Source organism: Peromyscus maniculatus, chromosome 2 (assembly GCF_049852395.1).
Source record: "Peromyscus maniculatus bairdii isolate BWxNUB_F1_BW_parent chromosome 2, HU_Pman_BW_mat_3.1, whole genome shotgun sequence".
Lineage (NCBI taxonomy): Eukaryota > Metazoa > Chordata > Mammalia > Rodentia > Cricetidae > Peromyscus > Peromyscus maniculatus.
In genome coordinates this window covers 22,036,021-22,063,585 of record NC_134853.1, presented here as the reverse complement: position 1 = coordinate 22,063,585, position 27,565 = coordinate 22,036,021, and the positions used below count along the sequence as shown (strand labels likewise).

Here is a 27,565-nt window from a genome sequence, read left to right as displayed (position 1 = left end):
AACAGAAAGTGTAGAAACAGTATGTATGCCTTGCTTCTCCAGTAGGCTTGCTTAAACATAACACATTTTTAGTAGCCATTCCTCTGCAACATTTCTTATTAGCATAGATGCTTTAAATTATTAATAGAAACTGAAATGAAATAATGTTTTTGACATTTACAAAGTAGTTTAATAAATTTAATTCTATAAAGGTAAAATGGGGAGGTGTGAAATTCAATGTCATGTGCCCAGGACCCACCTCATCCCTCACAAAGAACTAAAGCAGTAGCCAGCTGCACTTTGAGGTAACCAACTATGGGAGAGGGAAGGAATCCAGAGAAGGATTACAGCCTGCTTTTTTTGGATGGGAGAAAACAGAAAATTGAGGTACGTATCCTGAAAACTGTGGAATCTGCTTTGTGGAGTGGATCTCAGCTAACTCTGTTTGCATGGATGTGGGTGATCATAGCTAGTGGAAGCATCCAGTCATTACAGGCTTTAGCTGATTTTGAGTGACCATCTGGAATCTGCACAGAAGCTTTGTCTGGGAGAAACTCCATCCGTCTTATCTGTTCCATTCCCACAGCCCAGAATGCAGTAGCTATGTACTATCTAAGCAAGGAACACAGGTAGGGTTGTGGAAGGTCAGGCAGTACTTTACATCCCTATCTGTGAGTCCACAGAAATCCCAGCACACTAGCACAGGGGTTCCAGCCTCACCATTCAACTTGCCCAGCAGAACAACAGTGACAGCCACACTCAAGCCTGTCACGTGCCAAATGATGCCGGAGAAAAGAGTTTCAGCAAAGAGGAGAACAGAGCATGGTACATAAGAGTAAGGGTCAAGGATGCTGGATCTCTTCTCAATAGCCTCTAGTTCATAGTCAGTATTCAATAAATTCTCCCTTATGTATGATTTGCTCAGTGTGACATCTTCCCATGTCACTGAACCCTAATTTAAATTGATAATTTATGTAGAAATTGAAACCTAGTTTCCCATGTGAATGAGCTTCCCAAAGAAAAGCTGTTTGCATGTAAGGAGGAAGCTGAGGATCCCAGGATCAGAGAACCATAGACCTTGTCCTCACTTCATCAGGCTAAAGTTCAAGGGGTAGATCAAACTCTCTGGGAGGAGTGATTGCTAATCCCATGACCTCAGTCAGACAGCCTGAGTTCAAAGCACAGCTCTAGACATTGCCCTTGTTTGTGTTTCTGTTTCCTATTTGTGTCTGTGGTGATGTGACAAGAACATTAACCTGATATATAGGTTCCATATGAAATAGAACCATGAAGTACTTTCTACAGTATCTGGGACATGGTGAGTGCTCACAACATTGCATAGTAATTTCTCAGTAGATTTGCTGAGTCATGGATCATTCACTGACACTGGATGATATGCATAGTGTCATGGAGCTGGGCGCAGATTATGGAGCTGCATCTAGCTCTAGATACAGATGGGGATCTGGAGATAATTGTAGCTTGCTAAATTAGCTTCCTATTGATTTGAAAAAGACCTTGAACCAGCAGTTCAAAGAAGTAAATATTTCCTCTGTCTCCCTGTTTCAGAGTTCAGGGATCAGAGGGCTGACTGCCTCCATTACTGTGGTCTCATGTGAGGGGCAGAGCCTGCTCATGAGGACAGTGTGTAATGGAATAATGTTGCTCATCTCCACCTTAACTTCTAAATATTCAATCATTTCTCTCAAAGTAGTGCCTTTATCTGGGAATGATGGCTTTACCACATCAACTTTAGTGGCTATTTCAGACTCAAAGTATAATATTTCTTCTAGACACCAATCCAGTACCCAAGCAAACCCTAAGAGAAATCAAACAGGAACAGCAGAAGCTGCACTATATATCACAGTTTAGTACATTTCACCCACAGCTGTCCTGTGGCTTTGGAGCCTGTAGGAAGACAGAAACCATGGTAGGGAGACAGCAGTAAAGCAAAGCAGGATAAATGAACAAAGCAGGGACATACAGTCTTCTTCATTGAGATATCCCCCTGAAATATTAATGTCTCTCGGTGTTGTCTTTGTTCAGATAACATCATAACTGAGCAAGTCATATTTACATATTTAGAAATGTGTGTATGTGCACACATGGTAGCACACGCCTTTAATCCCAGCACTGGGGAGGCAGAGCCAGGTGGATCTCTGTGAGTTCGAGGCCAGCCTGGTTTACAGAGTGAGCTCCAGGACAGGCACCAAACTACACAGAAAAACCTTGTCTTGAAAAAAACAAACAAAAGAAAGTATGAAGAAATGTGTGTGTGTGTGTGTGTGTGTGTGTGTGTGTGTGTGTGTGTGTGTGTAAGAGAGACAGAGACAGAAAGAGAGAGAAGGAGAGAGAGAGAGATAGACTGAGAAAGATAGAAATGTGTGTATATATAAGAAAGAAAGACAGAGAACTTTCAAGAAACAGAGGTCATATATTTGGGAAAGAGACAGTATGAAAATGATGTAATATATTAAAATATTTAAAATATGAAAACCTTCAGGAAGTGCCAAAATCATCAGAAGGACTCATCTCTTACTGTAGTCTGAGGTGCAGTTCGAGTGTAATGGGGACATTGTAAAAGGTAGACGTCTGTGAGGTTAGATGACATGACACCTGAGCCAAAGTGGGAGCCTGAGGACTATAAACATAGACCTCATGCCAGGGAGTTTTCTCCATGGCCAAGGAAGGAACTGAGGACAAACAACCTTTCGGAGTCATGAACAGGGACTGGAGTGTCAATAATCCTACTTGCCACAAGTAGAAGGAAAATAAAGCTCGCTGGAGAAGATCAAGAAGATCAGGGAAGTGTTGAGACTTATTATACATGATTTTCTTTCGCTGTATATGTCAAAGCCATAACTCCAGTACCTCATAATGTAACTGTATTTGGAACAGGGTCTTTAAAGAAGTATGGGTCAATAGAGATCATTAAGCCAATCTGACTTGTTTCATTTCAAAACATAGAGATGGTCCACAGAGACATGCTGAGGTAGTGTCATGTATGAACACAGAATGAGAATGTACAATTTACATCAGAAGCATCCTGGAAGAAAATAGCTCAGTGGACACCTCAACCCTGGGCTTCCAGTTTCCAGAACTATGAGGAAATGAGTGTCTATGGGTTGGGCCACCAGGCTGTGGTACCCTGTCATGGCAACCCTAGCAAGAGAACACAGGAACCTGGAAGAAAAAGTAGTAGTACAGCTTCTCAAAGAAGCAGCACTCCGTGGGAAGACTGAGGTCAGATGAGGAAGGAACTGGAGGTCACAGGACAGATGAGGAAACTGACTGGGCAGGAATGGTGGCTGAGCTTTGGCAGAGACACCTCACCTCTAGCCACATCACTGGCCTGCATGTGAGCATCAGTGTCTCAGGAAGTGAGCAGAGAGTGCAGTGCTGGGAGCCAAGCAGTCCCATCAGCTGCTTTGGAACTGGCATTGATAGCATCGGCGTTACATTGATTTAAGAGGGATTCTGCTGAAAAGAATTTTGTTATCCAAAATATTACAAATTACTGTTTTTGAAGCATCATCTGATAGGATGCTGCTAGCCACCCATTGTAACTGATGGACTCTCAGAGCATAGCATAGAACTCTGTCTCTAGGCCCCCAGTGTTCTGACCTTTTCTCCTGTGGCAGTTCTTCTGCTTACCTGGAGTCTTTGAGTTCCATTGGCAGGGGTAGACAGAGGCAGAGAGGTGACTGTACTCCTGGGATCTACTCACCTGTGAGTCTCAGCAGTAGGGTCAGCAGCAGGACACTGTGAGGAGTGTGTGGCCAGGTGTCAAGGTCAAGCATGTTGAGAGCTAAGGAGTTTGCTCAGCTCAGTGTCTGTGCTGCTGAGATCCCAGGTTCTGGTCTGCAGAGAAAAGCGGTACTGTGCCTTATTCTGAATAAAGGATGTGTCTGTTATGTTGAAACAGGAACCATACTGGTTCTTTTGAAATAGAGGGACAGTGTTACAGGCAGCTGTGGGGGTGGAGTTATTTATCATACATTTTTAGAGGGACTCAGATATGCCTAGGAAAAGTAATCCTTTCTCCTTCTCAGGACCCTATGCTAGATGCACTTGGTCTCAGAACATCTTGTCTTAATATATCACCACCTGGGATCCAGGAAAAAAGGGTTTTTCCAAATACCTACTTCTAAGACCCTTCCTGTTGATTTGAGGCCCATTCTCTTCAGTCTTACTTGAGGATTCTCACTTAAGCATGTATGATGCTTGTGAGAGCAGCTCAGTTCCTGGAGTTAAAAAAAAAAAAAAAAAAAAAAAAGCTGTCCTCTTGGAATGACCTTTGGAAATCCTTCATTGATATCCTGGTAAATGAGGTCCAAGGGAAGCTTAGGAGTCTATTTGCCTAAAAAAAATCTAGCAGAATGTGTTCATATTACTTGTCACCTTGTTACAGTGTAAACAGTCCTCCAGAAACATCAGTGAGAGATTGTTTAGATTTAGAATGTCTCTTTCACTACCTGTTGGGGATTCTGTTTAGTTAATTGATTTGAGAAAAACACATCTTAATTTTAGTATCCATTTCAGACTGAAAGTATAACATTTCTGCTAGACAATGTCCCAGTACTGGAGCAAATTCCTAAGATAAATCAATCAGTAATAGCAGACGCTACACAGAAATTTTGGACAGAATAATTTCCTGAGCAAATAATTTTTGAATTCTAAAATGGAGAGGGCCAAATGAACACTAGGATGCATGCACTAATTCATTTCCCCTGGTTCTTGTCTATGGATATAATGTGACTCTGCCTCAAGATCTGGCTACCTTGAATTCACTGCAACGATGAATTGTAAGTTGGAGATGTGAGCCAAATAAACCCTTGCTTTAAAAAAGTTTTCTTTGCCAGGGCATTTTATCATAACATAGTGACTTCTTCCAGAATGCAAGTGGGAACACTATAATAAGTATCTGCTTAATGGAGCATGAAAGGGAGTATTATTATATTGAGAAAAGGACAGTATAGATTTTCCTAAGTCAGGGAGAACAGGGTGACACTATGATGCCAATAAATGTTCTAGATCTAAAGTACATATTCTATTTCCTGCTGTGTACAGCTAGGAACTGGGGAGAGAGAAACAACGGTAAGGGGCCTCACTGACCACAGATGTGTACCTAAGAAACAAAGGAAGGAGCCAAATCCTCAAGACCCTCTATTCTCCTCAATAATCCAAGTATAAGAAGTATTTGCATTATTTCATATAATCGACCATCTAAGTACCTTGCCAGGTAGCTGCTCCTACCATCCCCGCCTTAAAGTGTGGGCTGTGAGGTCAGCAGGACACTTGTATGTGGGTGATCTGGGACTAGACACCAGGTCATGTAATTCCAAAGCCCGTGCTATCTCTTCCTTTCTATAACTGGTGAAGATGATCCTGCTTCCCTTTTAAAGATGAGGAAACTAAAGCAGAGAATACTTAAGTGAGGATAATTTACCAAAGAGAAGTAAGGCCCAATTCAGGCTGGAGGACATACTCTCTCTCTCTCTCTCTCTCTCTCTCTCTCTCTCTCTCTCTCTCTCTCTCCACATAGTTGCACAGGTGGAACGGAGATTGTATACTCAGGGTTCTGGGACAGTGCATGTAGTCTGAAAGTTCAGTCAGCACCTTAGACAGCAGAGCGAAAGGGTACTTGGGGAGTTCCCATTTCCTGCATCCAGCCTCATGCCTATAATTTAATATTATCAATCTTGACTTCACCGAACATGTAAACTACACGGCTGTCTGACAAGTACTTCTTGCACCAACTACTGAACTCTATTACCACCTGGCAGGCTGAAATGTGCTGAAGTGAGAGTCGTCCTGGCGCTGACTCTCAAGGCTGCAGGTTGTCTGCATCCCTGGACAATGATGAGCACTGGTAGAGATCAAGAGAGAGGAGAGGAGGCAATGATATTTTATTCTTGGCACCGACCTTGGTGTTATGAAGGGTGGGCTGCAAAAGTGTCATTCAAAGCTCAGAAACAGCCCTGCTCTCATTCCCCACACACATCTCTCTCTCTCTCTCTCTCTCTCTCTCTCTCTCTCTCTCTCTCTCTCTCTCTCATCTGATAACACCTCTCTCCTCTTATTCCTCCAGTCTTGATAGAGTGAGAGTATATGACAGGCTTGCTGACATGGCTAGGACCAGGGAAGGTAGGTTCCCAGGTCATTGTCCCCTATTCCAATGGGCTTCCTTTTTTCTATAAATACCAATGCTGAGAAGAGGGGACAACAGACTGCTTTTTATTTTCCCTTCCTTTGTGAAAGAATCTGTTGTCTATGAAATCAAATAAAGGTGAAATAACATTGACCAAAAAAAAAGAGAATTTGTTTGCTGTGGTGTTTCAGTGGGCGTGATGACTAATCTTGGCTGTGAAGCTGACACCTGAGAACAGGCACCTCAACTGAATAATCGCTTGCTTCAGCTTGGCTCATGGTCACATCTGTGGAGTCTTTTCTCCATTGCTAACTAAGGAGGGTCCAATCCACTGTAAGTAATGTTCTGTAGTAATAGATTACTAATCAAATGATTAGTGTACACTACTGGGCTGCTGTTAAGTGAAAACTTAAAACCGATAGTACTCACAATGGGCCTAGATTCTAGCTAGTAAATGAAATATTACAGGTAATTGGAATATCATCAAGATATGAATTAAGTTGCAAAGCTGTTCCCTGTGGTCCCCCAGAAGGTAGAAAATAACCCATTGAAAATTTCAGTTTAAATATTTGTTTTTACATGAAACACAGAATTATCCCCCAAAAACAAGTGTATAATTTAGTGAGCTATCTTGTCTTTTGGCAAATACCATTACTTTTTGTTAACGTTGTAGAAAACTGCTATTGCCTGCCAAATCTCAGTGGGCTCATCCATGTGTCATACTTTGTCAAAACAATTGTCAGTAGATGTTGTATGGATGGAAGGAGAATGAATAACACAAGACAATGGTATAAAAAGACTAAGAAGCCAGTGTACACCATATACTTAGAGTCATGCTCAAGCAGTCTTGCTTCAATTTGTTGAATTCTAGTCAATTTGTAGACATACAATAAAACAATACATTCCTATTATTGTATGCCACTGAATGTTATATCAGTTTTATAAGCTGATAACTAAGAAACACTCTGTAGTGAAATTGATATATCCCATAAATAGACTCTGCCTTCGATTTTAAGTCATCATCACCATCACTGTTGTAGTCACTGTATGCCAATGCCCCTCAAATTTCTACTTATCCCCAGTTCATGTCTCAAGACTACAGATTCACATAGAACTTCCTACCTAATGACTTCACTTATAATTTGAAATGTTAGTTAATAAAATATCTTCAAAAGCAAACTCTATAACTTCATGCAAAGTTGTTCAAGTGGAACTGTTTTTACTCAATTTATTATACCAACAAGCAAGGCTGAAAATCTTTTCAAGACAATCATAAGTTGTTCCTCTGTTTTGCTACATGTTCTTTCTCACAAACACAAGAGGGTTCTTGGAAAGGTTGCACCAAGACAGAGTCCAGCAAGAAAAGAGTTTCAGATGATTTCTGCTACAAGAGAACATTGTTCACAAGTAGATTGCTTAGTACATGAGAGCTGATTCTCAGTTCTGCTTCTATAGCCATGAGATTTTTCTGCTTCTAGAATACTGTTAATGACAAATCCACTGTGGTCTCACTCTGATGAAACCTAATTTGTCTTTAGCATCACTTCCTCATCCCATGATTCTACTGTATCACAGTGCTTACTTTATTTTAAAGACACAAGTATTGGCATATAATAGTGTCAACATAGTGTCTAAAATACTAATATTTTGAATAAAACTAATGCTATTGCTCTTATATTCCAGAAAAATCAGACCATATTCATAAAGACTTCATGATTGATAGATGAACAGATTAAAAAGCAACTCCTGAGGACTGGGAACTTTAATCTGGAAGAGACACACATAAGACCAAGAGCTATGAGATGTCAACAAATATCTGAAGGTATAACTGAAGAAGAAGTATTAGATGTTATTTACATTGCAGCTTCATGTTAGCTAGATCTAGAACAAAGGTAGCACTGCTCAAAGATAGAGCAAGCACCTTAAGCAAGTACTTACTCGCTCATCTCGGGAAGTGTGCAAGCAAAGTGGATGTGCTGTTCACATAGAAGTATAAGCTTTCTTTTCCCTCTGATATCAACCACATGTGTGGTTCTTTACACTAATACTTTCAATATCTGTAATGTTGGTGATAACACAAGAAGCTCTGATCTTTAATCTATACAAAATAACTTCTATAGAATTAAGCTCAAGAATATTTTTGCAAGATACTTTGTTGAAAACTCACAAGAAGGGGAGTATTAATTAAGGTGCTGTATCAATGAAGTGGAGTTTCCAAGTTTGTGTGTGTGTGTGTGTGTGTGTGTGTGTGTGTGTGTGTGTGTATGTGTGTGTGTGTGTGTGTGTGTGTGTGTGTGTGTGTGTGTGTGTTGAGGAGAATGTTGCTTCTCAGACCTATATGGACAACTTTCTTAGAAAATAATATAGCATAAACAGATGTATTTATCCAGATAGCTTGCATATATTACTGATTAAAATCTAGTGGTGCTTAACAAAAGAATTTTCTTTAGCATGCAACAAAAGGGAATCTACTTTAATTGGGGAAGCCAGGCATATTAGTCAGGGCTTCCAAGAAAAATAGAAACAATGGTTGTGTACTGTAATATTTTTCTTAATTATAGGAAATTAGCCTGTCAAGAATTCATATTTGATGAGCCCTCTCCTTCTGCTTTGTGTAATAAATAAACTGCTTTACATTTGGAAGTTGAGTTGCCATTAATGGGTTGAGATGCAGTCATCATCTTCATCAAGGCTATACAACAGGATTTATGTTAGCCTCTATGTGCTACTACCTTGTTTGTGTTCTGGTGTACCCTTTTTACAAAGAATTGTCTTGTTGAGATACATTTGCTTTGTTTGTATGATCCTTTGTGCCACATGGAATGTATTTTTTTTAACAGTTACACTGAAGAAAGGCACGATTGCTTTCTAGAAAATTACTCACCAGATTGTAAAGGCTGGAAAGTCCTACTACTGTGGGCAGGCTGAAGATGCAGGAAGAATTCCAAAGCCATTTGCTGATGCTTTCCTCCTGATGAGGTAGGAGATGCTATTTCCTTCGGTTGAGACAAAATGATCCCCTGATAGGATGAAACTCAACCATTCTAGAGAGAAGAATTGGTTTACTCAAATTCCACCCATTTAAAATAATTCCTTTCTCTCTCTCTCTCTCTCTCTCTCTCTCTCTCTCTCTCTCACACACACACACACACACACACACACACACACACACACACAAACACACACATACACACAATCTTTGTAAAAATGCCCAGATTAATGTTAATGTTTTCCAAAATATCTGTGCACTGTGTCCTATTCTATTGGACTCATAAAACTTAACCATCACAAGCCAAGCATGGCATCACTCTTATAGTTCCAGCTTTCAGAAACTGATACAGGAAAATGACCTGAGCCCAAAAGTCCAGGCCACTCTAGACAACACAGTGAGACTCAGTCTCAGAGAGAAGGAAGTAGAGAAAGCAAAAGATCATTAGAAGGAAGAGAGGGAGAGGAAGAAAAAGAGGCAGAGGAGGAGAAAGAATCAAGACAGATGAGTGTCTAAACATAATAACTCAACAGCTGCTACCTATGAGCCAAAAAAGTGCCAATTTAATGATGAATTGCTGAGTATGACTAGTATAATGCAACCCACTCAGTTGTTAGACACATTTTATATATTTTATTATATGCAAATTGCAGATGGGTACAATTTTAGTCAAATAAGGATATTCTAGTGTAGATTTTTCCATGCATATTGTGCGTTTAAGAAATAGACTGAAATAAAAATGAAAGATTGACTTTGGCCAGGAGAGCAGGTAGGCTAACTCTAGACCTTCACCTCTTCTTCTGCTCCTCAAAATCCAATCCCCCACTCTCATCCTTAGCTCTGCATCAGACAACCTGCTAAGGCCTCCTCCTCCAGATTGCCCCTATCTCCAGTGGATCACACAGAATTTTGCCACTTAATCTCCCTCCCCTAACTCACTGCATTTTCCAAGTCTCCAACTACATCAGGGACTCCCTGGACACCTACAGGTCATTCCTTCCACGAAAGTACGTAAGATAAGTACCGATCTTCACCACTCCCTCCAATTCTCCAAGTCCAATTCCCCATCTCATTCCAGCTCTTTAGCAAACCTTCTGCTGTGGCCTTTCTTAATTCTCAGAAAGTAGGGAACTAACTAAGCAGATCCTGGTGGAACACCTTGATTTCCTCTCTTTTGTGAAACCCAATCCATTACACACAGCCTTTTCCACATTCCTAAATCTCGGGTACAAAAACCTGAAACACATTTTACCTGGAACTCCCAGTGCTCACACCTATTATGACCCCAGAAATTTTTTCTACAGCAACACACAGCCACCCCATTCTCCTATAAACCAGAGGAAACAAAACCCAGAAACAAATTATCCACCCAAAAAAGACAGAAGCTGATACCAGGACCTAGAATAATGATCTTTCCACTCCTAGATGTCACAACACCAGGGTAAAAACACAATCAATGACAGCCATGACAATATGTCTCCACTAGAGCCTAAGTAACCTTACCACAATAAGACCTGAATATTCCAACATATCTGAAACAAAAGTAAACGACCTCAAAATAACCTTTGTAATATGATAGAGGTCCTTAAGGGGGAAATGAAAAATCCCTTAAAGAAATCTATGAAAAACAAACAGTGGAAGGAAATGAATAAAACAAGTTCAAGACTAGAAAGTGGACATAGAATAGATGAAGAGGGCCCAATCTGAAGGAAATATGAAAATGAAAAACTGCAGAACTCAAACAGGCACCACACAGTCAAGTTTCACAAACAGGACAAAAGATGAAAGACAAAATCTCATGTTTTGAGGACACAATAGAAGAAATGGATACATTGGTCAAAGAAAATATTAAATCTAAGAAACCCTTAGCAAAAAAAAAAAAAAAAAAAAAAAAGGTCAAGGAAACCTGTGAGAGTATGAAAAAATGAAATCTAGAATAATAGGAATTGAGGAAGGAGAAAAAACCCGGTCAAAATCACAGAAAATGTTTTAAACAAAACCATAGAAGAAAATTTCCCTAACCTCAAGAATGTGATGCCTACCAAAACACAAGAAGCAAGCAGAACAAAAAGTGACTGGACCAGAGGAGAAAGACCCCTTGGCACATAATAACAAAAACACTAAACATACAGAATAAAGGGAGAATATTAAAAGCTGCAAGAGAAAAAGAACAAGTAACATATAAAGGTAGTCCTATTAAAATTACAGTGACTTAGAACAGCCTAGGCAGATGTACTTCAGACTCTAAGAGACAATAAATGTCAGTCCAGACTACTACACCCAGCAAAACTTTTAATTACTATAGATGAAGAAGGTAAGACAAACCATGCTAAAACCAAATTTAAGCAATATCTAGTGACTACTCCAGCCACAAAGAAGGCTCTAGGAGGAAAACTCCAACTTAAAATGGTTAACTACACCCAAGAAAACACAAAGAATAAATAATCAAAAGAAGGGCAAATCAGAAGCGGGAAGCACAAATACAAACACACCACCATCTCTACCACCAATAAGGACAACTACCAGAATAACAAAATAATAGGGATAAAAAATTATTGCTCATTTATATCACTCAATGTCAATGATTTCAATTCCCTAATAGTCACAAACTAAGAGAGTGGATGTGAGAAGAAAATCCATCCTTCTGGTGCATCCAAGAAAGATACCCTAGTATCAAGACTAGACATTCCATCAACATAAAGATTTAGAAAAGAATATTCCAAGTAAATGGTTCTAAGAAGCAAGCTGGCATAGCCATTTTAATAGCTGACAAAACAGACTTCAAATTAAAAGAGATAGGAAGGATATTCTATACTACTTAATTGAAAATTGCACTAATATAACATTTCAGTTCTTTTTTTTAAAAGATTTATTTATTTATTATGTATACAGCATGTATGACTGCAGGCCAGAAGAGGGCACTAGATCTCATTACAGATGGTTGTGAGCCACCATGTGGTTGTTAGGAATTGAACTCAGGACCTCTGGAAGAGCAGTCAGTGCTCTTAACCTCTGAGCCATCTCTCCAGCCCCACATTTCAGTTCTTAACATGTATGCCCAAAACACAAATCCATCAAAGTTTGTAAAAACAACAAAAAACAAACAAATAAACAAAAACACTACTACAGCTTAAATCACATATTGATCTTCACACATTGTTGGTGGGAAATTTCAATATTCCACTCTTGCCAAGAGACATAATATACATTAAAAGAAAAACAAGAGCAAATTATGCTATAAACCAAATGGAATTCACAGATATTTATAGAATATTGAAACAAAACACTTAAGAGTATAACTTTTCTCCACCTCATAGAACTTTCTCCAAAGTTAAACATATACTAAGACACAAAGTAAGTCTCAACAGATACAAGAAAACTGAAATAACAGCTTGCATTTATCTGACTGCCATAGATTAATGCTGGATATCAACAATAGAAAGTTTACAAATGCATTGAAACTGAACAACTTACTATAGAATTAAAAATGTATCAAGACAGAGATTAGAAAGAAACTAAAGGCATTTTAGAATAGGATGAATAGAAATGAATACATCACATATCGAAACTTATGGGGCACAATGAAGGCAGTTCATAACACTAAGTGCCTTATAATACAATTCAGACCTTGAAAGAACAACACTGAATTTCATGTGGAAAAACAAAAACCCATGATAGCAAAAACAATCCTGTACAATAAAGGAACTTCCCAAGGTCTCACTATTTCTGATTTTAAGCTCTACTACACAGCTGTAGTAATAAAAAAAACAGCATGGTATTTGCATAAAGACAGACAGGTGAAACAATGGAGTCAAATGGAAGACCCTGGGGTAAATTCACATGCCTATGAACACCTGATTTTCTGACCAAAAAAAAAAAAAGGCAAAATTATACAATGGAAACAAGAAAGCATCTTCAACAAATGGTGCTGGCATAACTGAATGTCAGCATGTAGAATAATGCAAATAGTTTCATGTCCATCACCTTGCACAAAACTCAAGTCCAAGTGGACCAAAGGCCTCAACATAAACCCAATTACACAGGACCTGATCAAAGAAGTGGGAAATAGCCTTGAGTGCATGTGCACAGTATACAAATCCCTGAATAAAACAAATAGCACAGACATTGAAAAATTAATAAATGGGAACTCCTGAAACTGAAAAGTTTCTATAAGGCAAAGGACATTGTCAATAAGACAAAACAGCAGCCTATAGAGTGGGAAAGATCTTCATTAACCCACATCTGATGGAGGGCTGATCTCCAAAATACATGAAGAACTCAAGAAATTAGACATCAAAATATCAAATAATCCCATTAAAAAATAGGGTACTGATCTAAACAGAGAATTCTTTTTTTGTGTGGTTTTTTTTTAAAGACAGGGTTGGTGCCTTTTCCTGGAACTCACTCTGTAGCGCAGGCTGGCCTCTAACTCACAGAGATCCACCTGCCTCTACCTCCCAAGTGCTGGAATTAAAGGTGTACATAACCCAGCCTTAAAAAGAGTATTCTTTAAAAAAAAACTCTAATCATTATTTTATTTTTTATATTTAAGTCATTTTAAGACAAGTGGCTTTTCACAGTTAAACACTGAAACAATCTAAATAATATTACTGTAATTACTACCTCTACATAAATATTTGCAAGAAAACCAGCATTTAAATTTGAAAACATAGAATATTGATACCAGCACATGTATACTGAGGTGATACCTGTATAATCAGTTGTGGTGGTATTCTAATTGTACTGAAATGTGTTTTTGATTGTATGTTAATAAATAAAGTTGCCCGGGGGTCAGAGCTATTAGAGCCATAGACAGAGTGTGGCAGTCGTGGCACACGCCTTTAATCCCATAGATCTCTGTGTGTTCAGGGATACAGCCAGCATTGGAGACATATGCCTTTAAGACCTAGGGGGCTGTACATTCAGACAGTGATGAGGCAGTCACGTGTTTGGGTTTACAACCAATGAGAAGGCAGAATGACTGGAAAAACGACTTACGCACAGGAAATAGCTCTCTTTCGAGAAGCTGGGACACAGAGGAGGAAGGGTGAGATTTTAGCTCTGAGCTCTGACCTCTTGGCTTTCTCTTTTACATTGTTTCTGTATTTCTTATTTAATAAGACGGTTGGTTACATCTACATCTGGTACCCAACGTGACAAGAATCCATTAAAAACCACTTGGCTTGGCAGCAGGTCCGCTTTCCCGCAAGGGCAGCAGGCCGAGAGGTCGGCTTCTTAGTCCGAGCGGCGACTTCCTAGTCCAAGCGGCGGCTTCCTAGCCTGGGTCTAGGTCTGCTTGACCTCAGGCTGGACTATCTGTGAGCTGCTTGCTTAAAGCCTGCTTGCTTAAAGCCGGTGCTACAAACAATTCAGACCAGCCCTGCCGAACAGGACCCTGCCTGTAAAGCCAACGCACGTCGTTGGAGCTCAAGGAAGCCAGACCCAAGCCTTGACTCGGCACAAGAGGGAACACGTGGCTGGATTTAAGCTTTAGCCGGGTATGCTTTCTTGTGTGTTCGTTCTCTCTCTCTCTCTCTCTCTCTCTCTCTGGATTTACACCTCTGACGCTAGGTGGCTGTTTTGAAAATCCCCTCGGATTTCTACTGTTCTACGCAGATTTGGCAAGTCATAACATATCAGATATTTTAAAGGAAACTATCTAAAAGAGAATTTTTTTCCACATTAAAAAAAAATGGGTTTTATGTGTACATTAGAAGAAAATTGGGTTTTGTTCAAAATTTTAGGCAGTCTGACAATGGAACAACTATATGAGAAGATTAGTATTGGTGGAATTATGCAGTTTATCACTATGCTAATCCTCATTTTAATATTTAAAAAGATAGTCAATTTAAGTGCCAGGATAACAGCTTTAGAAGAACTTGTTAAACCTGTAAAAATTCAGACAGAAGAAATTAACAGTGAAGTTGTTTCAAGTCTGGATCATAAGGTTACAGAAAGCCTGTTTTCACACAGTCACCCTTAATTTATCCTGTAACCGTACAGCAGATGCCTGATCAAATGGCTACACAAAATATTTGGGCTCCAATTGAAATGTTGGATTTAAAAAGGTTTAAGGAGGCAATAGTATCTTATGGCATGCATTCCCCATATGTAAAGCAAATGTTAAACTCTTGGTCAACATATAATAGGATTGTACCACAGGACTGGTGGGACCTTGCACAAAGTATTCTGGAACCCAGCCAGAGACTTCAATTTCTGACCTGGTTTAAGGAGGAGGCTAAAAACATAGAAAAACAATGGAGGGATAAAGGAATACAAGTTTGCCAGGATCAGCTTATTGGAGAAGGCCAATATGCTTCAGTACAAACACAATGTTTATATGATGTCCAAACCCTAATTTTATGTCGAACGGCAGCCTTGAATGCATGGGACAGAGTTGAGGAACCAGGAAAAAAATCTGAGTCATTTACAAAGGTGATGAAAGGCCCAAAAGAGTCTTTTATAGATTTTTTACAAAGACTGGCTTCAGCAGTAAAGAGAATGGTCTCGGATTCAGAAGCTGGTAAGGCAATAATTGAATCTTTGGCCTTTGAGAATGTGAATGCAGCATGCAAAATAATAATCAGGCCATTAAGGGCAAGATCTGCACCTATGGAAGATTGGATTAGAGAAACAATTAATGTTGAGGTTGATGAGCATGATGATATGTGGGTAGGAGAAGTAATTTCAAAAGGTTTGAGGAGTGTTAGATGTTTTGGATGTGGAAAGCAAGGACATTTGAAAAGGGACTGTAGACAGGTCATTCCGAGAAACAATGTTTCTTCAAGGAACAATGGCAACAGAATGCCCCTTCCTTCTGGAGTATGCAGAAGGTGTGGAAAGGGAAAACACTGGACCAACGAATGTAGATCAACAAAGGACAGAGAGGGTAATCCTTTGCCTCAGTCTTTGGGAAACTCCCAGAGGGGCCTTACGCAGGCCCCCATTGCAAATCCAGTTCAAACCTTTCCTGCAGCCATAGAGGAAATCCCTGCTCTGAGCGATTAAATAACCAAATGCCCATTGGAATAAATCATGCTGGTCAGGATGATGAAACAGCGAGAATAGCAAATTCAGGAGAAAACATAAAGAAAATTTTTTGGCAAACTTCTATTAATGAACAAAGACCAAAATTAACGATAAAAATAAATGGTGTTTTGTTGTCTGGTCTGGTAGACACATGTGCGGATGTTACTATAATTGCACCAGAATTTTGGCATTCAACTTGGCCTCTTCAGGAGGTAAACATTCAACTGTTAGGAATTGGGACATTATCTCAGGTGAAACAGAGTGAAAGATGGCTCGAATGTATAGGTCCAGAAGGACAGAGGAAAATTAAAACCATATGTGGCTAACATAACTATGAACCTGTGGGGTCGAGACTTGTTGCAACAATGGAATACTCAGATTAACATCCCTCCAATCTCAGAAACAAATCATAAACTAGCACATGTTACTGAGAGAAATATTAGAAGATATTGTTCTAATGAGTGGTCACCAGATATCCATATTATTCAAGAACAGGGCACAACAACTGATGATCTTCCAAAGACACCAACAGTTCTACCTTTAAAATGGTTAACAGACAAGCCTGTATGGGTCCAACAATGGCCTTTAACAACAGAGAAACTCCAGGCTTTAGAAGAGCTGGTAGAAGAACCGTTAAATGCTCAGCATATTGAAGAATCAACCAGCATGAACATCCCATTTAAACTAACTTGTACCAGTAACACATGCCTTTTCATTTAATCAGATAATAACTTGCCAAAAGGAAACATCCCCAAAATTAGTCTTGGGGAAAGGTTTTTTTGTTTTTTTTTGTTGTTTTTTTTTTTTTTTTTTGTCTTTTAGGAGAATGAAGGTTAAGGAATCTGAAGAACACTGGACAAATGAGACAACTGAAGAAAAGGGACAGATCATCTATCCCAAGAAACAGAGTGAAACGGTGTATGGGTATATATTATCTAAAAAATTTTTGTCTTCCTAAATGTTTGTTTCTGCTTTTCTCTAAAGATTTAACACTATTGGTTTTCTAATAGTCCCAGTTCAATTAAAATTTAAAGCTGACTTTGGAGTTGGAGAATGGCTCTCTCCTTCTTTAAACTCAAGCATGTTGTTAAAAGGAAAATGCAAACTCCCTGTATCATGCCAGAATAAAAGAGCCATCTTCTGCTATGGTACAGGACAAAAGCAAAATTAATTAAGGGACTATTCTATTACTAATCTCAACTCTTTGATTCTATTCTGATTCTTTAAACTCTTCTTAAAGTATGAATTTTATATCAAAATTTACAAGATTAATATATAGAGAGATATTTATATATTTTAAACCTTGTTAAGATATGAATGGTCATATAGAGTACTAACTAATTCTTAAAAAAAAAAAAGGCTTCAATTACCTGCATATATATGTCTTTGTGTTCGAGTCTCTTATCAGTTTTCTGCAGGAAATCACGGCCAGGCCTAACATCAACTGAAGTCTCCAGAAAGAAGATGGGGCCCCACAACAACAACAATTCCACGTGGACAATAATAATATCATTAAGCTGACAAACATCATCCACAGATCAGCTTTGAACTACAAGGTGCTCAGAGCAATTTTGAGATGACTAGGTGAGATGATCCAGTCTCAAAGACTTCTTGAATAAGGACTTGAGATAAACCCTGAACTTTGGCATTATACACAGACTGGATAATGAAGGATATAGTTACCTTTCCTAGAATTTGACAATTAACCTAAAATTTTTCTTTCAGGATAAAGAAAACTTCGCCCATACCCAGCAGGAAGCAATTTTAAGAATACGACGCCCACATTCCCAAAGAGGTGGTGTGGGGTGGGTGGTTTTTTGGTCTTTTTAATGGTTTTTGGGTCTGGGATAATTTTCAGTGTTTAGGGGGGTTGGTTACAAGTTATTGTCAAGGGTTAGGAAAAAGGCTAAGCAAAGGAGACTAGATTTAAGGTTCTTATAAAAAAAAGAAAGAAAGAAAGAAAGAAAGAAAGAAAGAAAGAAAGAAAGAAAGAAAGAAAAGAAAAGAAAAAGACAATTACTAGTTTTAAATACTTTACATTGGATTGGATTGCTTTATATTGTAAACAAATTTGAAATTGATATTGTTAGAAAATGCTATATGTATATTTCTAATTGTATTTATACCATTCATTTACCAATGTAATGCAATTTTCTGATCCTTGAATGTTATTATTACCAACTATTAGGATATAAAGAAATGAAAGTTAGTAATTAGACATTACAATAGAACTTGTAGTCATATTAGATATGCTTTAAAAATTGAGCAGAGATGTTTTAGACAGGTCATCTTCAAACCCTTCAGAGATCTATAGAATATGGCATTTAAAATGTTTTAATAACTTAGAAAATTTTTCTTTTTTGAGACATGTCGGCTCCTGGCAGTACCAATCTACTTCAGAGAAAATATGGGCATTGAAGAAACTGCATATGGAGTCAACTTTCATTGTGGCAAAAGTTAGCCACTGGACAACAAAGTATCCACAAATCAATAGGACAAAATGGACAGACAGAACATGAAACAAGGGACTATTGATTCTTGCCAAAACAAGTGTGGTTATGGCTTTATCAAAGGCATCTTCTGAGGCCAGGATAATATGGCCCCATCCCTGAAGTAGCCTTCGCAATCCGGAAAAGGTAAGGTGCCCTTTTCTTCGAAGGCAGCTTAACAGGCTGAGGGCCGATGACTTCTGTTGTGCAATGGAACAGCAGCTGAAAGCTCATGCCTCTCAATAGTAGACTGGCATTTAATAGAGGGATGTGGAGAAGAAGGGGATGCTGAGATGAAGCCATATATACACAGCCAAGAAGAATGGACAGCTGAATTCAAAAACTGTCAACAATTTTCAGAATTTAAAATCCTGAATCATGACAGAACACTAGTGGAATTCAGGTGTTTCTGGTACATGGACTGCTCTCACCCAATGTGAGGTTGAACTGTTGACCTTGTGTACATCCTACTTCACAAATGAGTCTGTCAGATACACTAAGCCTATAGGCTGAAGATGATGCCCCAACACTGCAGAGAAACCTCAGGTGACTGCCCAGGCAGCTGGCTATTTCTGTCAACTCACAAATTTTTTGGAAGTTGCTTGCATGCACTTCCTGTTTTTATTTTTGTTAGCTAATATTATTCCCTTCTTGGGTCTCTGAGGGAGTTGAAGATTAGTTAGTTATGGTTGAAGATTAGTTAGTTATAGTTGAAAATTAATTAGGATAGAAAGTGCATTAGATACATCTTGGATTTACCAAAATAGGATAGATAATGGAATTATTTTCTCTGATTTGTCAATTACCTGTTTAGGTATTTATTACTTGTATATATTGTATATAGTTATTGTACTTTTGTATATAGTTTTTCTTTTGTTAGTTATAACCTTTTGCTTTTTTTTCTTTTTATTAAAATAGAAAAGGGGAAATGTGGTGTGGTATTCTAATTGTACTGAAATATGATTTTGATTGTATGTTAATAAATAAAGTTGCCCGGGGGTCAGAGCTATTAGAGTCATAGACAGAGTGTGGCGGTCGTGGCACACGCCTTTAATACCATAGATCTCTGTGTGTTCAGGGATACAGCCAGCATTGGAGACATATGCCTTTAAGACCTAGGGGGCTGTACATTCAGACAGTGATGAGGCAGTCACGTGTTTGGGTTTACAACCAATGAGAAGGCAGAATGACTGGAAAAAACGACTTACGCACAGGAAATAGCTCTCTTTCGAGAAGCTGGGACACCTCAGGTGGAAGGGTGAGATTTTAGCTCTGAGCTCTGACCTCTTGGCTTTCTCTTTTACATTGTTTCTGTGTTTCTTATTTAATAAGACGGTTGGTTACATCTACAATCAGTAACTTTCATAAGCATAAAATACACGGCTTTTTGGATGTCATAAATGAGCTTTGTAAGTGGAGAATTCTACAATGCAACATAAGTTCAGTTCAATGTTATGACAGTTATACTAATGGAAATAAATTCTGTTACTAGAGGAACTTAAAAAGGTAGAATATTGATTATATGACTAAACATGTATCAATAAAAGCAGTCTAATAGGTACGGAAGCACAGTGACAAAAACACAGCTCACAACAGTGCTGTCATATGTACAGTAAATCATAGACTCTCCAGGCTTAAGAAACCCTAAGGCCATTGTTTTCATTGTTCTCTCTGACTCTCTTCTATAAACACAGTGGCTATGTGGTTACTTATCCTTATTTCCCTGTGAACAAATTTTCTGACTGAGTACTACTTTCAAACATCATTTTCACCACCACCAATGATTATTACTGAAAACTCATCAAAGCTTTCAAAGCTAATAATGGTTTCATGCAACTTCAGATCTATTTTGGAAGTAAATGGCTAATGAATGTTTCCTTTTATGGGTAAAGAGCCACCATATATCAATGCTATTAGCAATATGTATATATGGCATTTAACATGCTTATATTTTTTCAAAAGATTGGTAACATCAGTACTATATAGCCTATGTGCACCTGTGGCTGATAGCAGAGCTTTTTTTTTTGGCTGAATTTTGAAAGTTTTAGTGACTACCATGATAAAAAGTTTATTTTCTTGACAAGGTATATCACAATCTTCTTTTATGAAGTTAAATCTCAAATGGCCTAGATACTAGAACTGTTCAACATCTTAACCATCAGGGAAATGCAAATCAAAATGACTCTGAGATTCCATCTTACACTAAGTACAGCTTAGTGTAAGTAAGTACAGCTAAGATCAAAATACTAATGAAAGCTTTTGCTAGAAAAGTTTGTACTCCCACTGCTGGTGGGAGTACAAACTTGCACAGCCACTTTGAAAATCAATACAGTGGTTTCTCAGAAAATTGGAAATCAATCTACCTCAAGACCCAACGATATCACTCTTGAGCACATACCCGAAAGATGCTCAATCATACCACAAGGACACTTGCTCAACTATGTTCATAGTAGCTTTATTTATAATAACCAGAACCTGGAAACAAACTAGATGCCCCCTAGTCAGAGAATGAATGAAGAAAATGTGGTATATTTACACAATGGAGTATTACTCAACTGTTTAAAAAAATGGCATCACGAAATTTGAAGGCAAATGGATGGAACTATAAAAAAAAATCATCCAGAGTGAGGTAACCTAGACCCAGAAAGACAAATATGGTATGTATTGACTCATAAATGAATATTAGCTATAAAGGAAAGGGTAACCAAGGTACAATCCACAGCCTCAGAGAGACTAGGTAACAAAGAGGGCATAAAGAAGAACACCTAGATTTCCCTGGGAAGAGGAAATAGAAGAGATCTCCTGGATAGACTAGGGAAAGTTGTGGGTGGGAACACAAGGTTTGTGTTTGAGATAGATGGAGGGGGAGAACAATGAAAGAGATGTCTTGAGGCAGGGGGCATTTGGGGGTTCAATAGAAACCTGATGCAAAGGAAACTCCCACAAATCTACAAGTATGACCTCAACTATGACTCCTACCAATAGTGGATAGGTAGCCTGAACTGGCCATTTCCAGTAATCAGATTGGTAAATACTCCAATTGTCATCAAAGAGCCTTCAACCAGTAACTAATGGAAGCAGACACAGATATCCACAGCCAAGCATAGGCCAACCTCAGGGACTCCTATAGAAGAGAAGGAGGAATGATTGTACAAGCCAGGGGTGGCAAACTCATCACAAGGGAACCCAAAGAAATGGCTATCCTAGGCTCATAGGAGCTCTTAGACACTGGACTGACAGCTAGGGAGCCTACGTGGGACTGACCTCAGCTGCCTACATATGTGTGAGAGTTGTGTAGCTTGGTCTACTTGTAAGACTTCTAAAAGTGGAGGTACGTAGTGCACTGGCTGGTTTGAGGAACTTATTCAGGCCCAGTGGCAGCCCACAGAGGTGGACAGGCCCAGCGGTGAAGATAAGCAGACGGAGGTGGACGGGCCCGGTGGCGGCGGCCGACAGAGACATTCAGGCCCGGCGGCGACGGCGACCCACAGAGGTAGACAGGCCACGCCACGCGGCGGAGACAGGCGGACACAGGTGGGTCCGCGGCAGCGACCCGGGGAGGTGGACGGGCCCAGTGGCAGCGGACATACAGGTCCAGCAGCAGCCGGCAGAGACATACAGGCCCGTTGGTGGCCTGCAGAGGCAGACAGACCCAGTGGCAGCTGACAGGGACATACGGGCCCGGCAGCGGAGACGGGCTGACACAGGTGGGCCTGTGGTGGTGGTCACAGGGGTGGACAGGCCCGGGGACGGAGACGGGCGGACACAGCTTGGAACGTGGACACCCCTAGCCCCAACACCTGGGGAAGAGGCTATCTCCGTGAGTCAGAACCAGGGGAGTCTGGGCACTCCATCTGGGGACAACCCAGGGCCCAACTGCTGATCCTGTGAAACCCAACAACTTGGAGGTGTTGGTGAGACTACCCTGCTCAGCTGAAACCCATCTGGGAAAGGATTCAGATGCCTACAGTTTGAAGTCTGAAGAAACAAGATCAGCTGAGGAGTTGACAAATGAATAAAAACATGACCTGGGAATACAGAAGAAGGCGCTACCCAGCCACTAAACCAGATCACCAGAATCATAAGTATATAATTCACCGACTGAAATCAGCTGCCCCTGAAGAAACAGCCCAATAGTACCAATTTAACCAAGAACCCCTACTAAACCAAGACTAAAAATTAGAACAAGAGAGGCACTCTCAGACACAGACACCACCTGCACTGCACAGAGGAAAAGATGAGTAGATGCCAGTGCAAAAATACAGGCAAGAACATAAAGACCTATATGGCAACATCAGAACCTAGTGATTCTACACCTGCAAGACCTAAACATACCATGACAGAAGAAACAGAAGAAATCAACCCTAAAAATGACTTTAAGAAGATGATAGAGGCCCTTAAAGAAGAAATAAAACATTCCCTCAAAGAGGAAATAAAAACTTTCCTTAAAGAGGAAATGAAAAACTACCTTAAAGAGGAAATAAAAACTTTCCTTAAAGAGGAAATGAAAAACTCTCTTAAAGAGGAAATAAAAACTTCCCTTAAAGAGGAAATGAAAAACTCCATTAAAGAGGAAATAAAAAACTCCCTTAAAGAAATGGAAGAAAAAATGAACAAAAAATGGGAAGAAATAAAATCAAGCCAAGAAAAAGCAATTAAACAGATGAAAGAAACATTCCAAGATCCGAAAAATGAATTTGAGACAATAAAGAAAACACATGCTGAGGGAATGCTGGAAATAGAAATCCTGACAAAATGAACAGGAACTACAGAAACAAGCATAACCAACCGATTGCAAGAGATGGAACAGAGAATCTCTGACACTGAAGACACGATAGAGAAAAGAGATTCGTCAGTCAAAGAAAACACTAAAGACAAAAAAGTTGTAATACAAAACGTCCAGGAAATTTGGGACACCATGAAAAGACCAAACCTAAGAATAATAGGGATAGAAGAAGGAGAAGAATACCAACTCAAAGGCACAGAAAATATATTCAACAAAATCATAGAAGAAAACTTTCCTAACCTAAAGAAAGAAATACCTATGAAGATACAAGAAGCTTACAGAACACCGAATAGGCTGGATCCAAAAAAAAAAAAAATCCCCTCGCCACATAATAATCAAAACACTAAACACACAGAACAAAGAAAAAATATTAAGAGCCGCAAAGGAAAAAGACCAAGTAACATATAAAGGCAAACCCATCAGAATAACACCAGATTACTCAATAGAGACTATGAAAGCTAGAAGATCATGGACAAATCTCATGCAGACACTAAGAGACCACGGATACCAACCCAGACTATTATACCCAGCAAAACTCTCAATCACCATAGGCGGAGTAAACAAAATATTCCAGGATAAAACCAGATTTAATCAATACCTGTCCACAAACCCAGCCCCTACAGAAAGCACTAGAAGGAAAAATTCAACCCAAAGAAGCTAAACACATCCATGAAAACTCAAGCAATAGATAATCCTACACCAACATACACCACAGAAGGACAACACAACACAACCACAAAAAATAACAGGAATTAACAATCACTGGTCATTAATATCCATCAATATCAATAGTCTCAACTCACCTATAAAAAGACATAGGCTAACAGAATGGATAAGAAAACAGAACTCATCCATCTGCTGCATACAAGAAACACACCTTAACTTCAAATACAGACACTACCTCCGAGTAAAGGGCTGGGAAAAGGCTTTCCAAGCAAATGGACCTAAGAAACAAGCTGGTGTAGCTATCCTAATATCTAGGAAAAAGGATGTTTCAAAAGAGAAGAAGTCTTGTGGCAATGCCTCAGTGGTCCAGGTAACTACCAGAACTCGGAAATCTGCAACGGAGACTAAGGCAGCAGAGATGAAACACATAGATGTACATACAGGAAATAATAAAGAAAAAGTCAGTAAAGCCAAGAAGAACAAAAGAAAGGTGGGTGCTGAAGCCCATCCGACAGATGAGCCTGTGAACGAGGAACCAGTGACAAAAAAAAAAAAAAAAAAGATGGAAAGTAAATCCAAAAATAGTACCGAGGTGCCAAAGGATGACAGCAAGACGGAGGAGACTAAGGGGGACAATAAAAAGCAAAATACTTCCATTAAAAAAGGTGCAAAGAAGAAACCTCAAAAAGGTAGGTCAAGTGGGAAGGACAGCCTACCTGCTCAGGAGACACAGAAGGAGACGGCTCCAGCAGAGCCTCCTTCCATGGAGCTGGCTCAGGAGGAGGTCTCTTCTGGTTCTGGGCTCACTCAGGTGGTGGTCACCCCTACAGGCTCTACTCAGCCCAGGGTTCCTTCTCCCATGGATATTGCTCAGACTGGGCCTGCTCAGATGGAGCTGCCTTCTCCCCTGGAGCCTCCTCAGAGGGAGCCGCCTCCTCCCCTGGAGCCTGCTCAGAGGGAGCTGCCTTCTCCCCTGGAGCTTCCTCAGAGGGAGCCGCCTCCTCCCTCGGAGCCTCCAAAGATGGAGCAGCCTCTTCCCATGGAGCTTACTCAGATGGAACAGCCTCCTCCCATGGAGCCTGATCAGATGGAGCCGCCTCCTCCCATGGAGTCTCAGCAAGGACATTGTCAGAAGAGGCTGCTTTGTCCTTTGGACCATGCTCAGGTGGAAGTTGCTCAGACAGGGCCTCCTCACATGGGATCTGTTCAGAAGGAGCCTCCTGCTGTCATGGAGCCACCTCTTCAAGTGAAACCAGTCACCAAAAGGTCTTCTCCTCGAAAAGAGAGTACCAAGGAGAGGTCGGGTATGCGGAGTGAGGTGGTGCGGCAGGAGCAAGTCCTTATTGAAGTTGGCTTAGTGCCTGTTAGAGATAACCAGCTTCTGAAGGGAAGCAGGTGCACACAGGATCTTCCAAAGGGAAACTCAAGAAGAGACGAGACACCCAAGGACCAAGAAATTGGCTCTGATGGGGAAGGAAATAAAATGGCCCCTCTCAAGAAAGTGGGAACAGAGGAAGCTGGCAAGAGTCTAGCTACGCTTGCTGCTCCCAAGGAATCTACCAGTGTCTTATTCTCGGAACAAAACTCAAATGGGTCAGGTGGTGAAACGTTACATGCTAAGTGTCAGACTGGTTCAGCTGGGCTTTGTGAAATGGAAGTGGACACTGAGCAGAACCCAGACAGTGTCCCTGTGAAAGCCTCAGCACCCGAACCGGCGTCACCATTGCTTCCTGTCCCGTCACCAACCGTAACGGCCTCGCCTCCTATCACTTTGGCTGAAAACGAGTCACCAGACATTGATGAAGACGAAGGCATCCACAACCATGATGGAAGTGACCTGAGTGATAATATGTCCGAGGGAAGTGATGATTCTGGGCTGCATGGAGCTCGGCCAGTGCCACAAGAAGCAAGTTCAAAAAGTGGGAAGGAGGGGTTGGCAGTTAAAATAACCGAGGGAGAGTTTGTTTGTATTTTCTGTGATCGGTCTTTCAGAAAGGAAAAGGATTACAGCAAGCACCTCAATCACCATCTGGTTAATGTATACTTCCTTGAAAAAGCAGCTGAGGGGCAGGAGTAGTGAGCCAGCCGGTGGAGGGCGGCTCGTCACAGTTTGTAAGCAATGCCTCACTTTTAGTTTAAGGCAGTAGACACACACAAGCTCGCTTTAATTAGTGTCCAGTGCTGATTTTTAAGTGACATTATTTCCTTAGGACTGTATGTGTTACCTAGTGACTTGCAAAAACCTTAGCAAACCCTAGGGAGTTAATGTAAGAAAACAGATACTTAATCTGTTAGCTTGTGCAGTGCAGTGAAGAAAGGCGGGATGGTAGGTGACGTTCTCCGGGGTGTCTACCTGTGTGGAACCCGTCGGGTGTTCTGCCCTTTTCACTTCACTTGCTATTTTTAGTTCCTTGTTTAGGCTGATAAAAATTGGCGTAGCAAATTAAAAAAAAAAAAAAAAAAAGAAAATACCGAAAAGCAGTCAAACCAAAAATAAGACCCACCTATAATCTGGATCACACCATCTGGCAAAGTATATAATGATATTGAAGAAAGAAGCTCTCTCTCTTTGACTGCTTGCCCCAGCCCTGGCTACCAGATTCATTACTTTACAAAGCCTTACAGCCCATTTCTTTAGAATTTTAGTGCATACTGAAGACCAACTGAGACATTCAGCTTCATGGAGTGAACAACTATTGGATTCTTCAAATTTCCATAGGTAGACAGATATGGTTGGACTAGCTGGTCCACAGCTTGTGAGACATTCTAATAAATCCACTTTCTACATACATGGAGAGACTGATTTATACAAGTCCTGCTCATGTAGAGAACCTTGAAAAATGCAGTCATGATTTTATTTTTCACTGCCCCCTGAGGAAGATGTGCTGGCATACAATATTGCTTATTAAGGCATTCTTACTAGCTCCATTATTCTCTAAGTATTCAACTTACCATGAAGACTACTCTTTTTATTATTATTCATTTGTCAAGAGTTTGCCCTTAATTCCAGAAGAAAACTTCAAAATCAATGGAGCCATCATCCAGCCTTCTGATGAGAGACAGATTTATCATTATGTTTTTTCATCTGGTTCCTGCATATCTCTCCTGGTTCTCTTAGTGCCTGTGACTAACAGCTAAAAAGTACCTTCAGTTCACCTGACCTCAGCCAGAAGCCACAGAACAAACATCTCCTTTGGTGTCCCTAAATCCCTCTTTAAAATTGTTAATATTCTAGGCCCCCTTCCACTAATGGGCCAGGGAATCACTGCACTCCACTCTGAGTAAATGACTGTGCTAGCTACTTTCATTGAGTCCAGGAGGAAGAAAGGGAAGTGCCTGTGGAATGCAGGAAGATAGCAGGATCAGCAATTGGAGCCAGGGGCAAGTGCTATTGAAATGCAAATCTCTGCAGTCTAGGTCTGGAGTGGAAGGTATGGTAAGGATCCAGTGTGCTGTGTCTTTAAGCACATTGTAACCTA

At 40.1% G+C, this 27,565-nt stretch overlaps 1 protein-coding gene and 1 pseudogene across 7 annotated transcripts in view; one reads left to right on the top strand and one right to left on the bottom strand.

The window, feature by feature from the left end:
- The window catches only part of LOC102903799 (signal-regulatory protein beta-1-like), a 94,539-nt gene extending 85,349 nt beyond the window's left edge, over positions 1–9,190 (bottom strand). For 2 of the 7 annotated variants that reach the window (XM_076563841.1, XM_076563842.1), the window contains exons 1-2: positions 9,012–9,190; positions 3,704–3,837 (exon numbers count right to left, since the gene is read on the bottom strand). In XM_076563841.1, the coding sequence (XP_076419956.1) occupies positions 3,704–3,776 (73 nt within the window). In that variant the 5' untranslated portion in view covers positions 3,777–3,837; positions 9,012–9,190. Of the gene's footprint in view, positions 1–3,703; positions 3,916–9,011 lie in introns of those variants that run through there. The other 5 variants (XR_013048976.1, XM_076563839.1, XM_076563840.1 and 2 more) reach the window with 5 other exon arrangements.
- LOC102903348 (RE1-silencing transcription factor pseudogene) lies at positions 3,775–26,724 on the top strand (annotated as a pseudogene).
- The last annotated feature ends 841 nt before the right edge of the window (positions 26,725–27,565 follow it).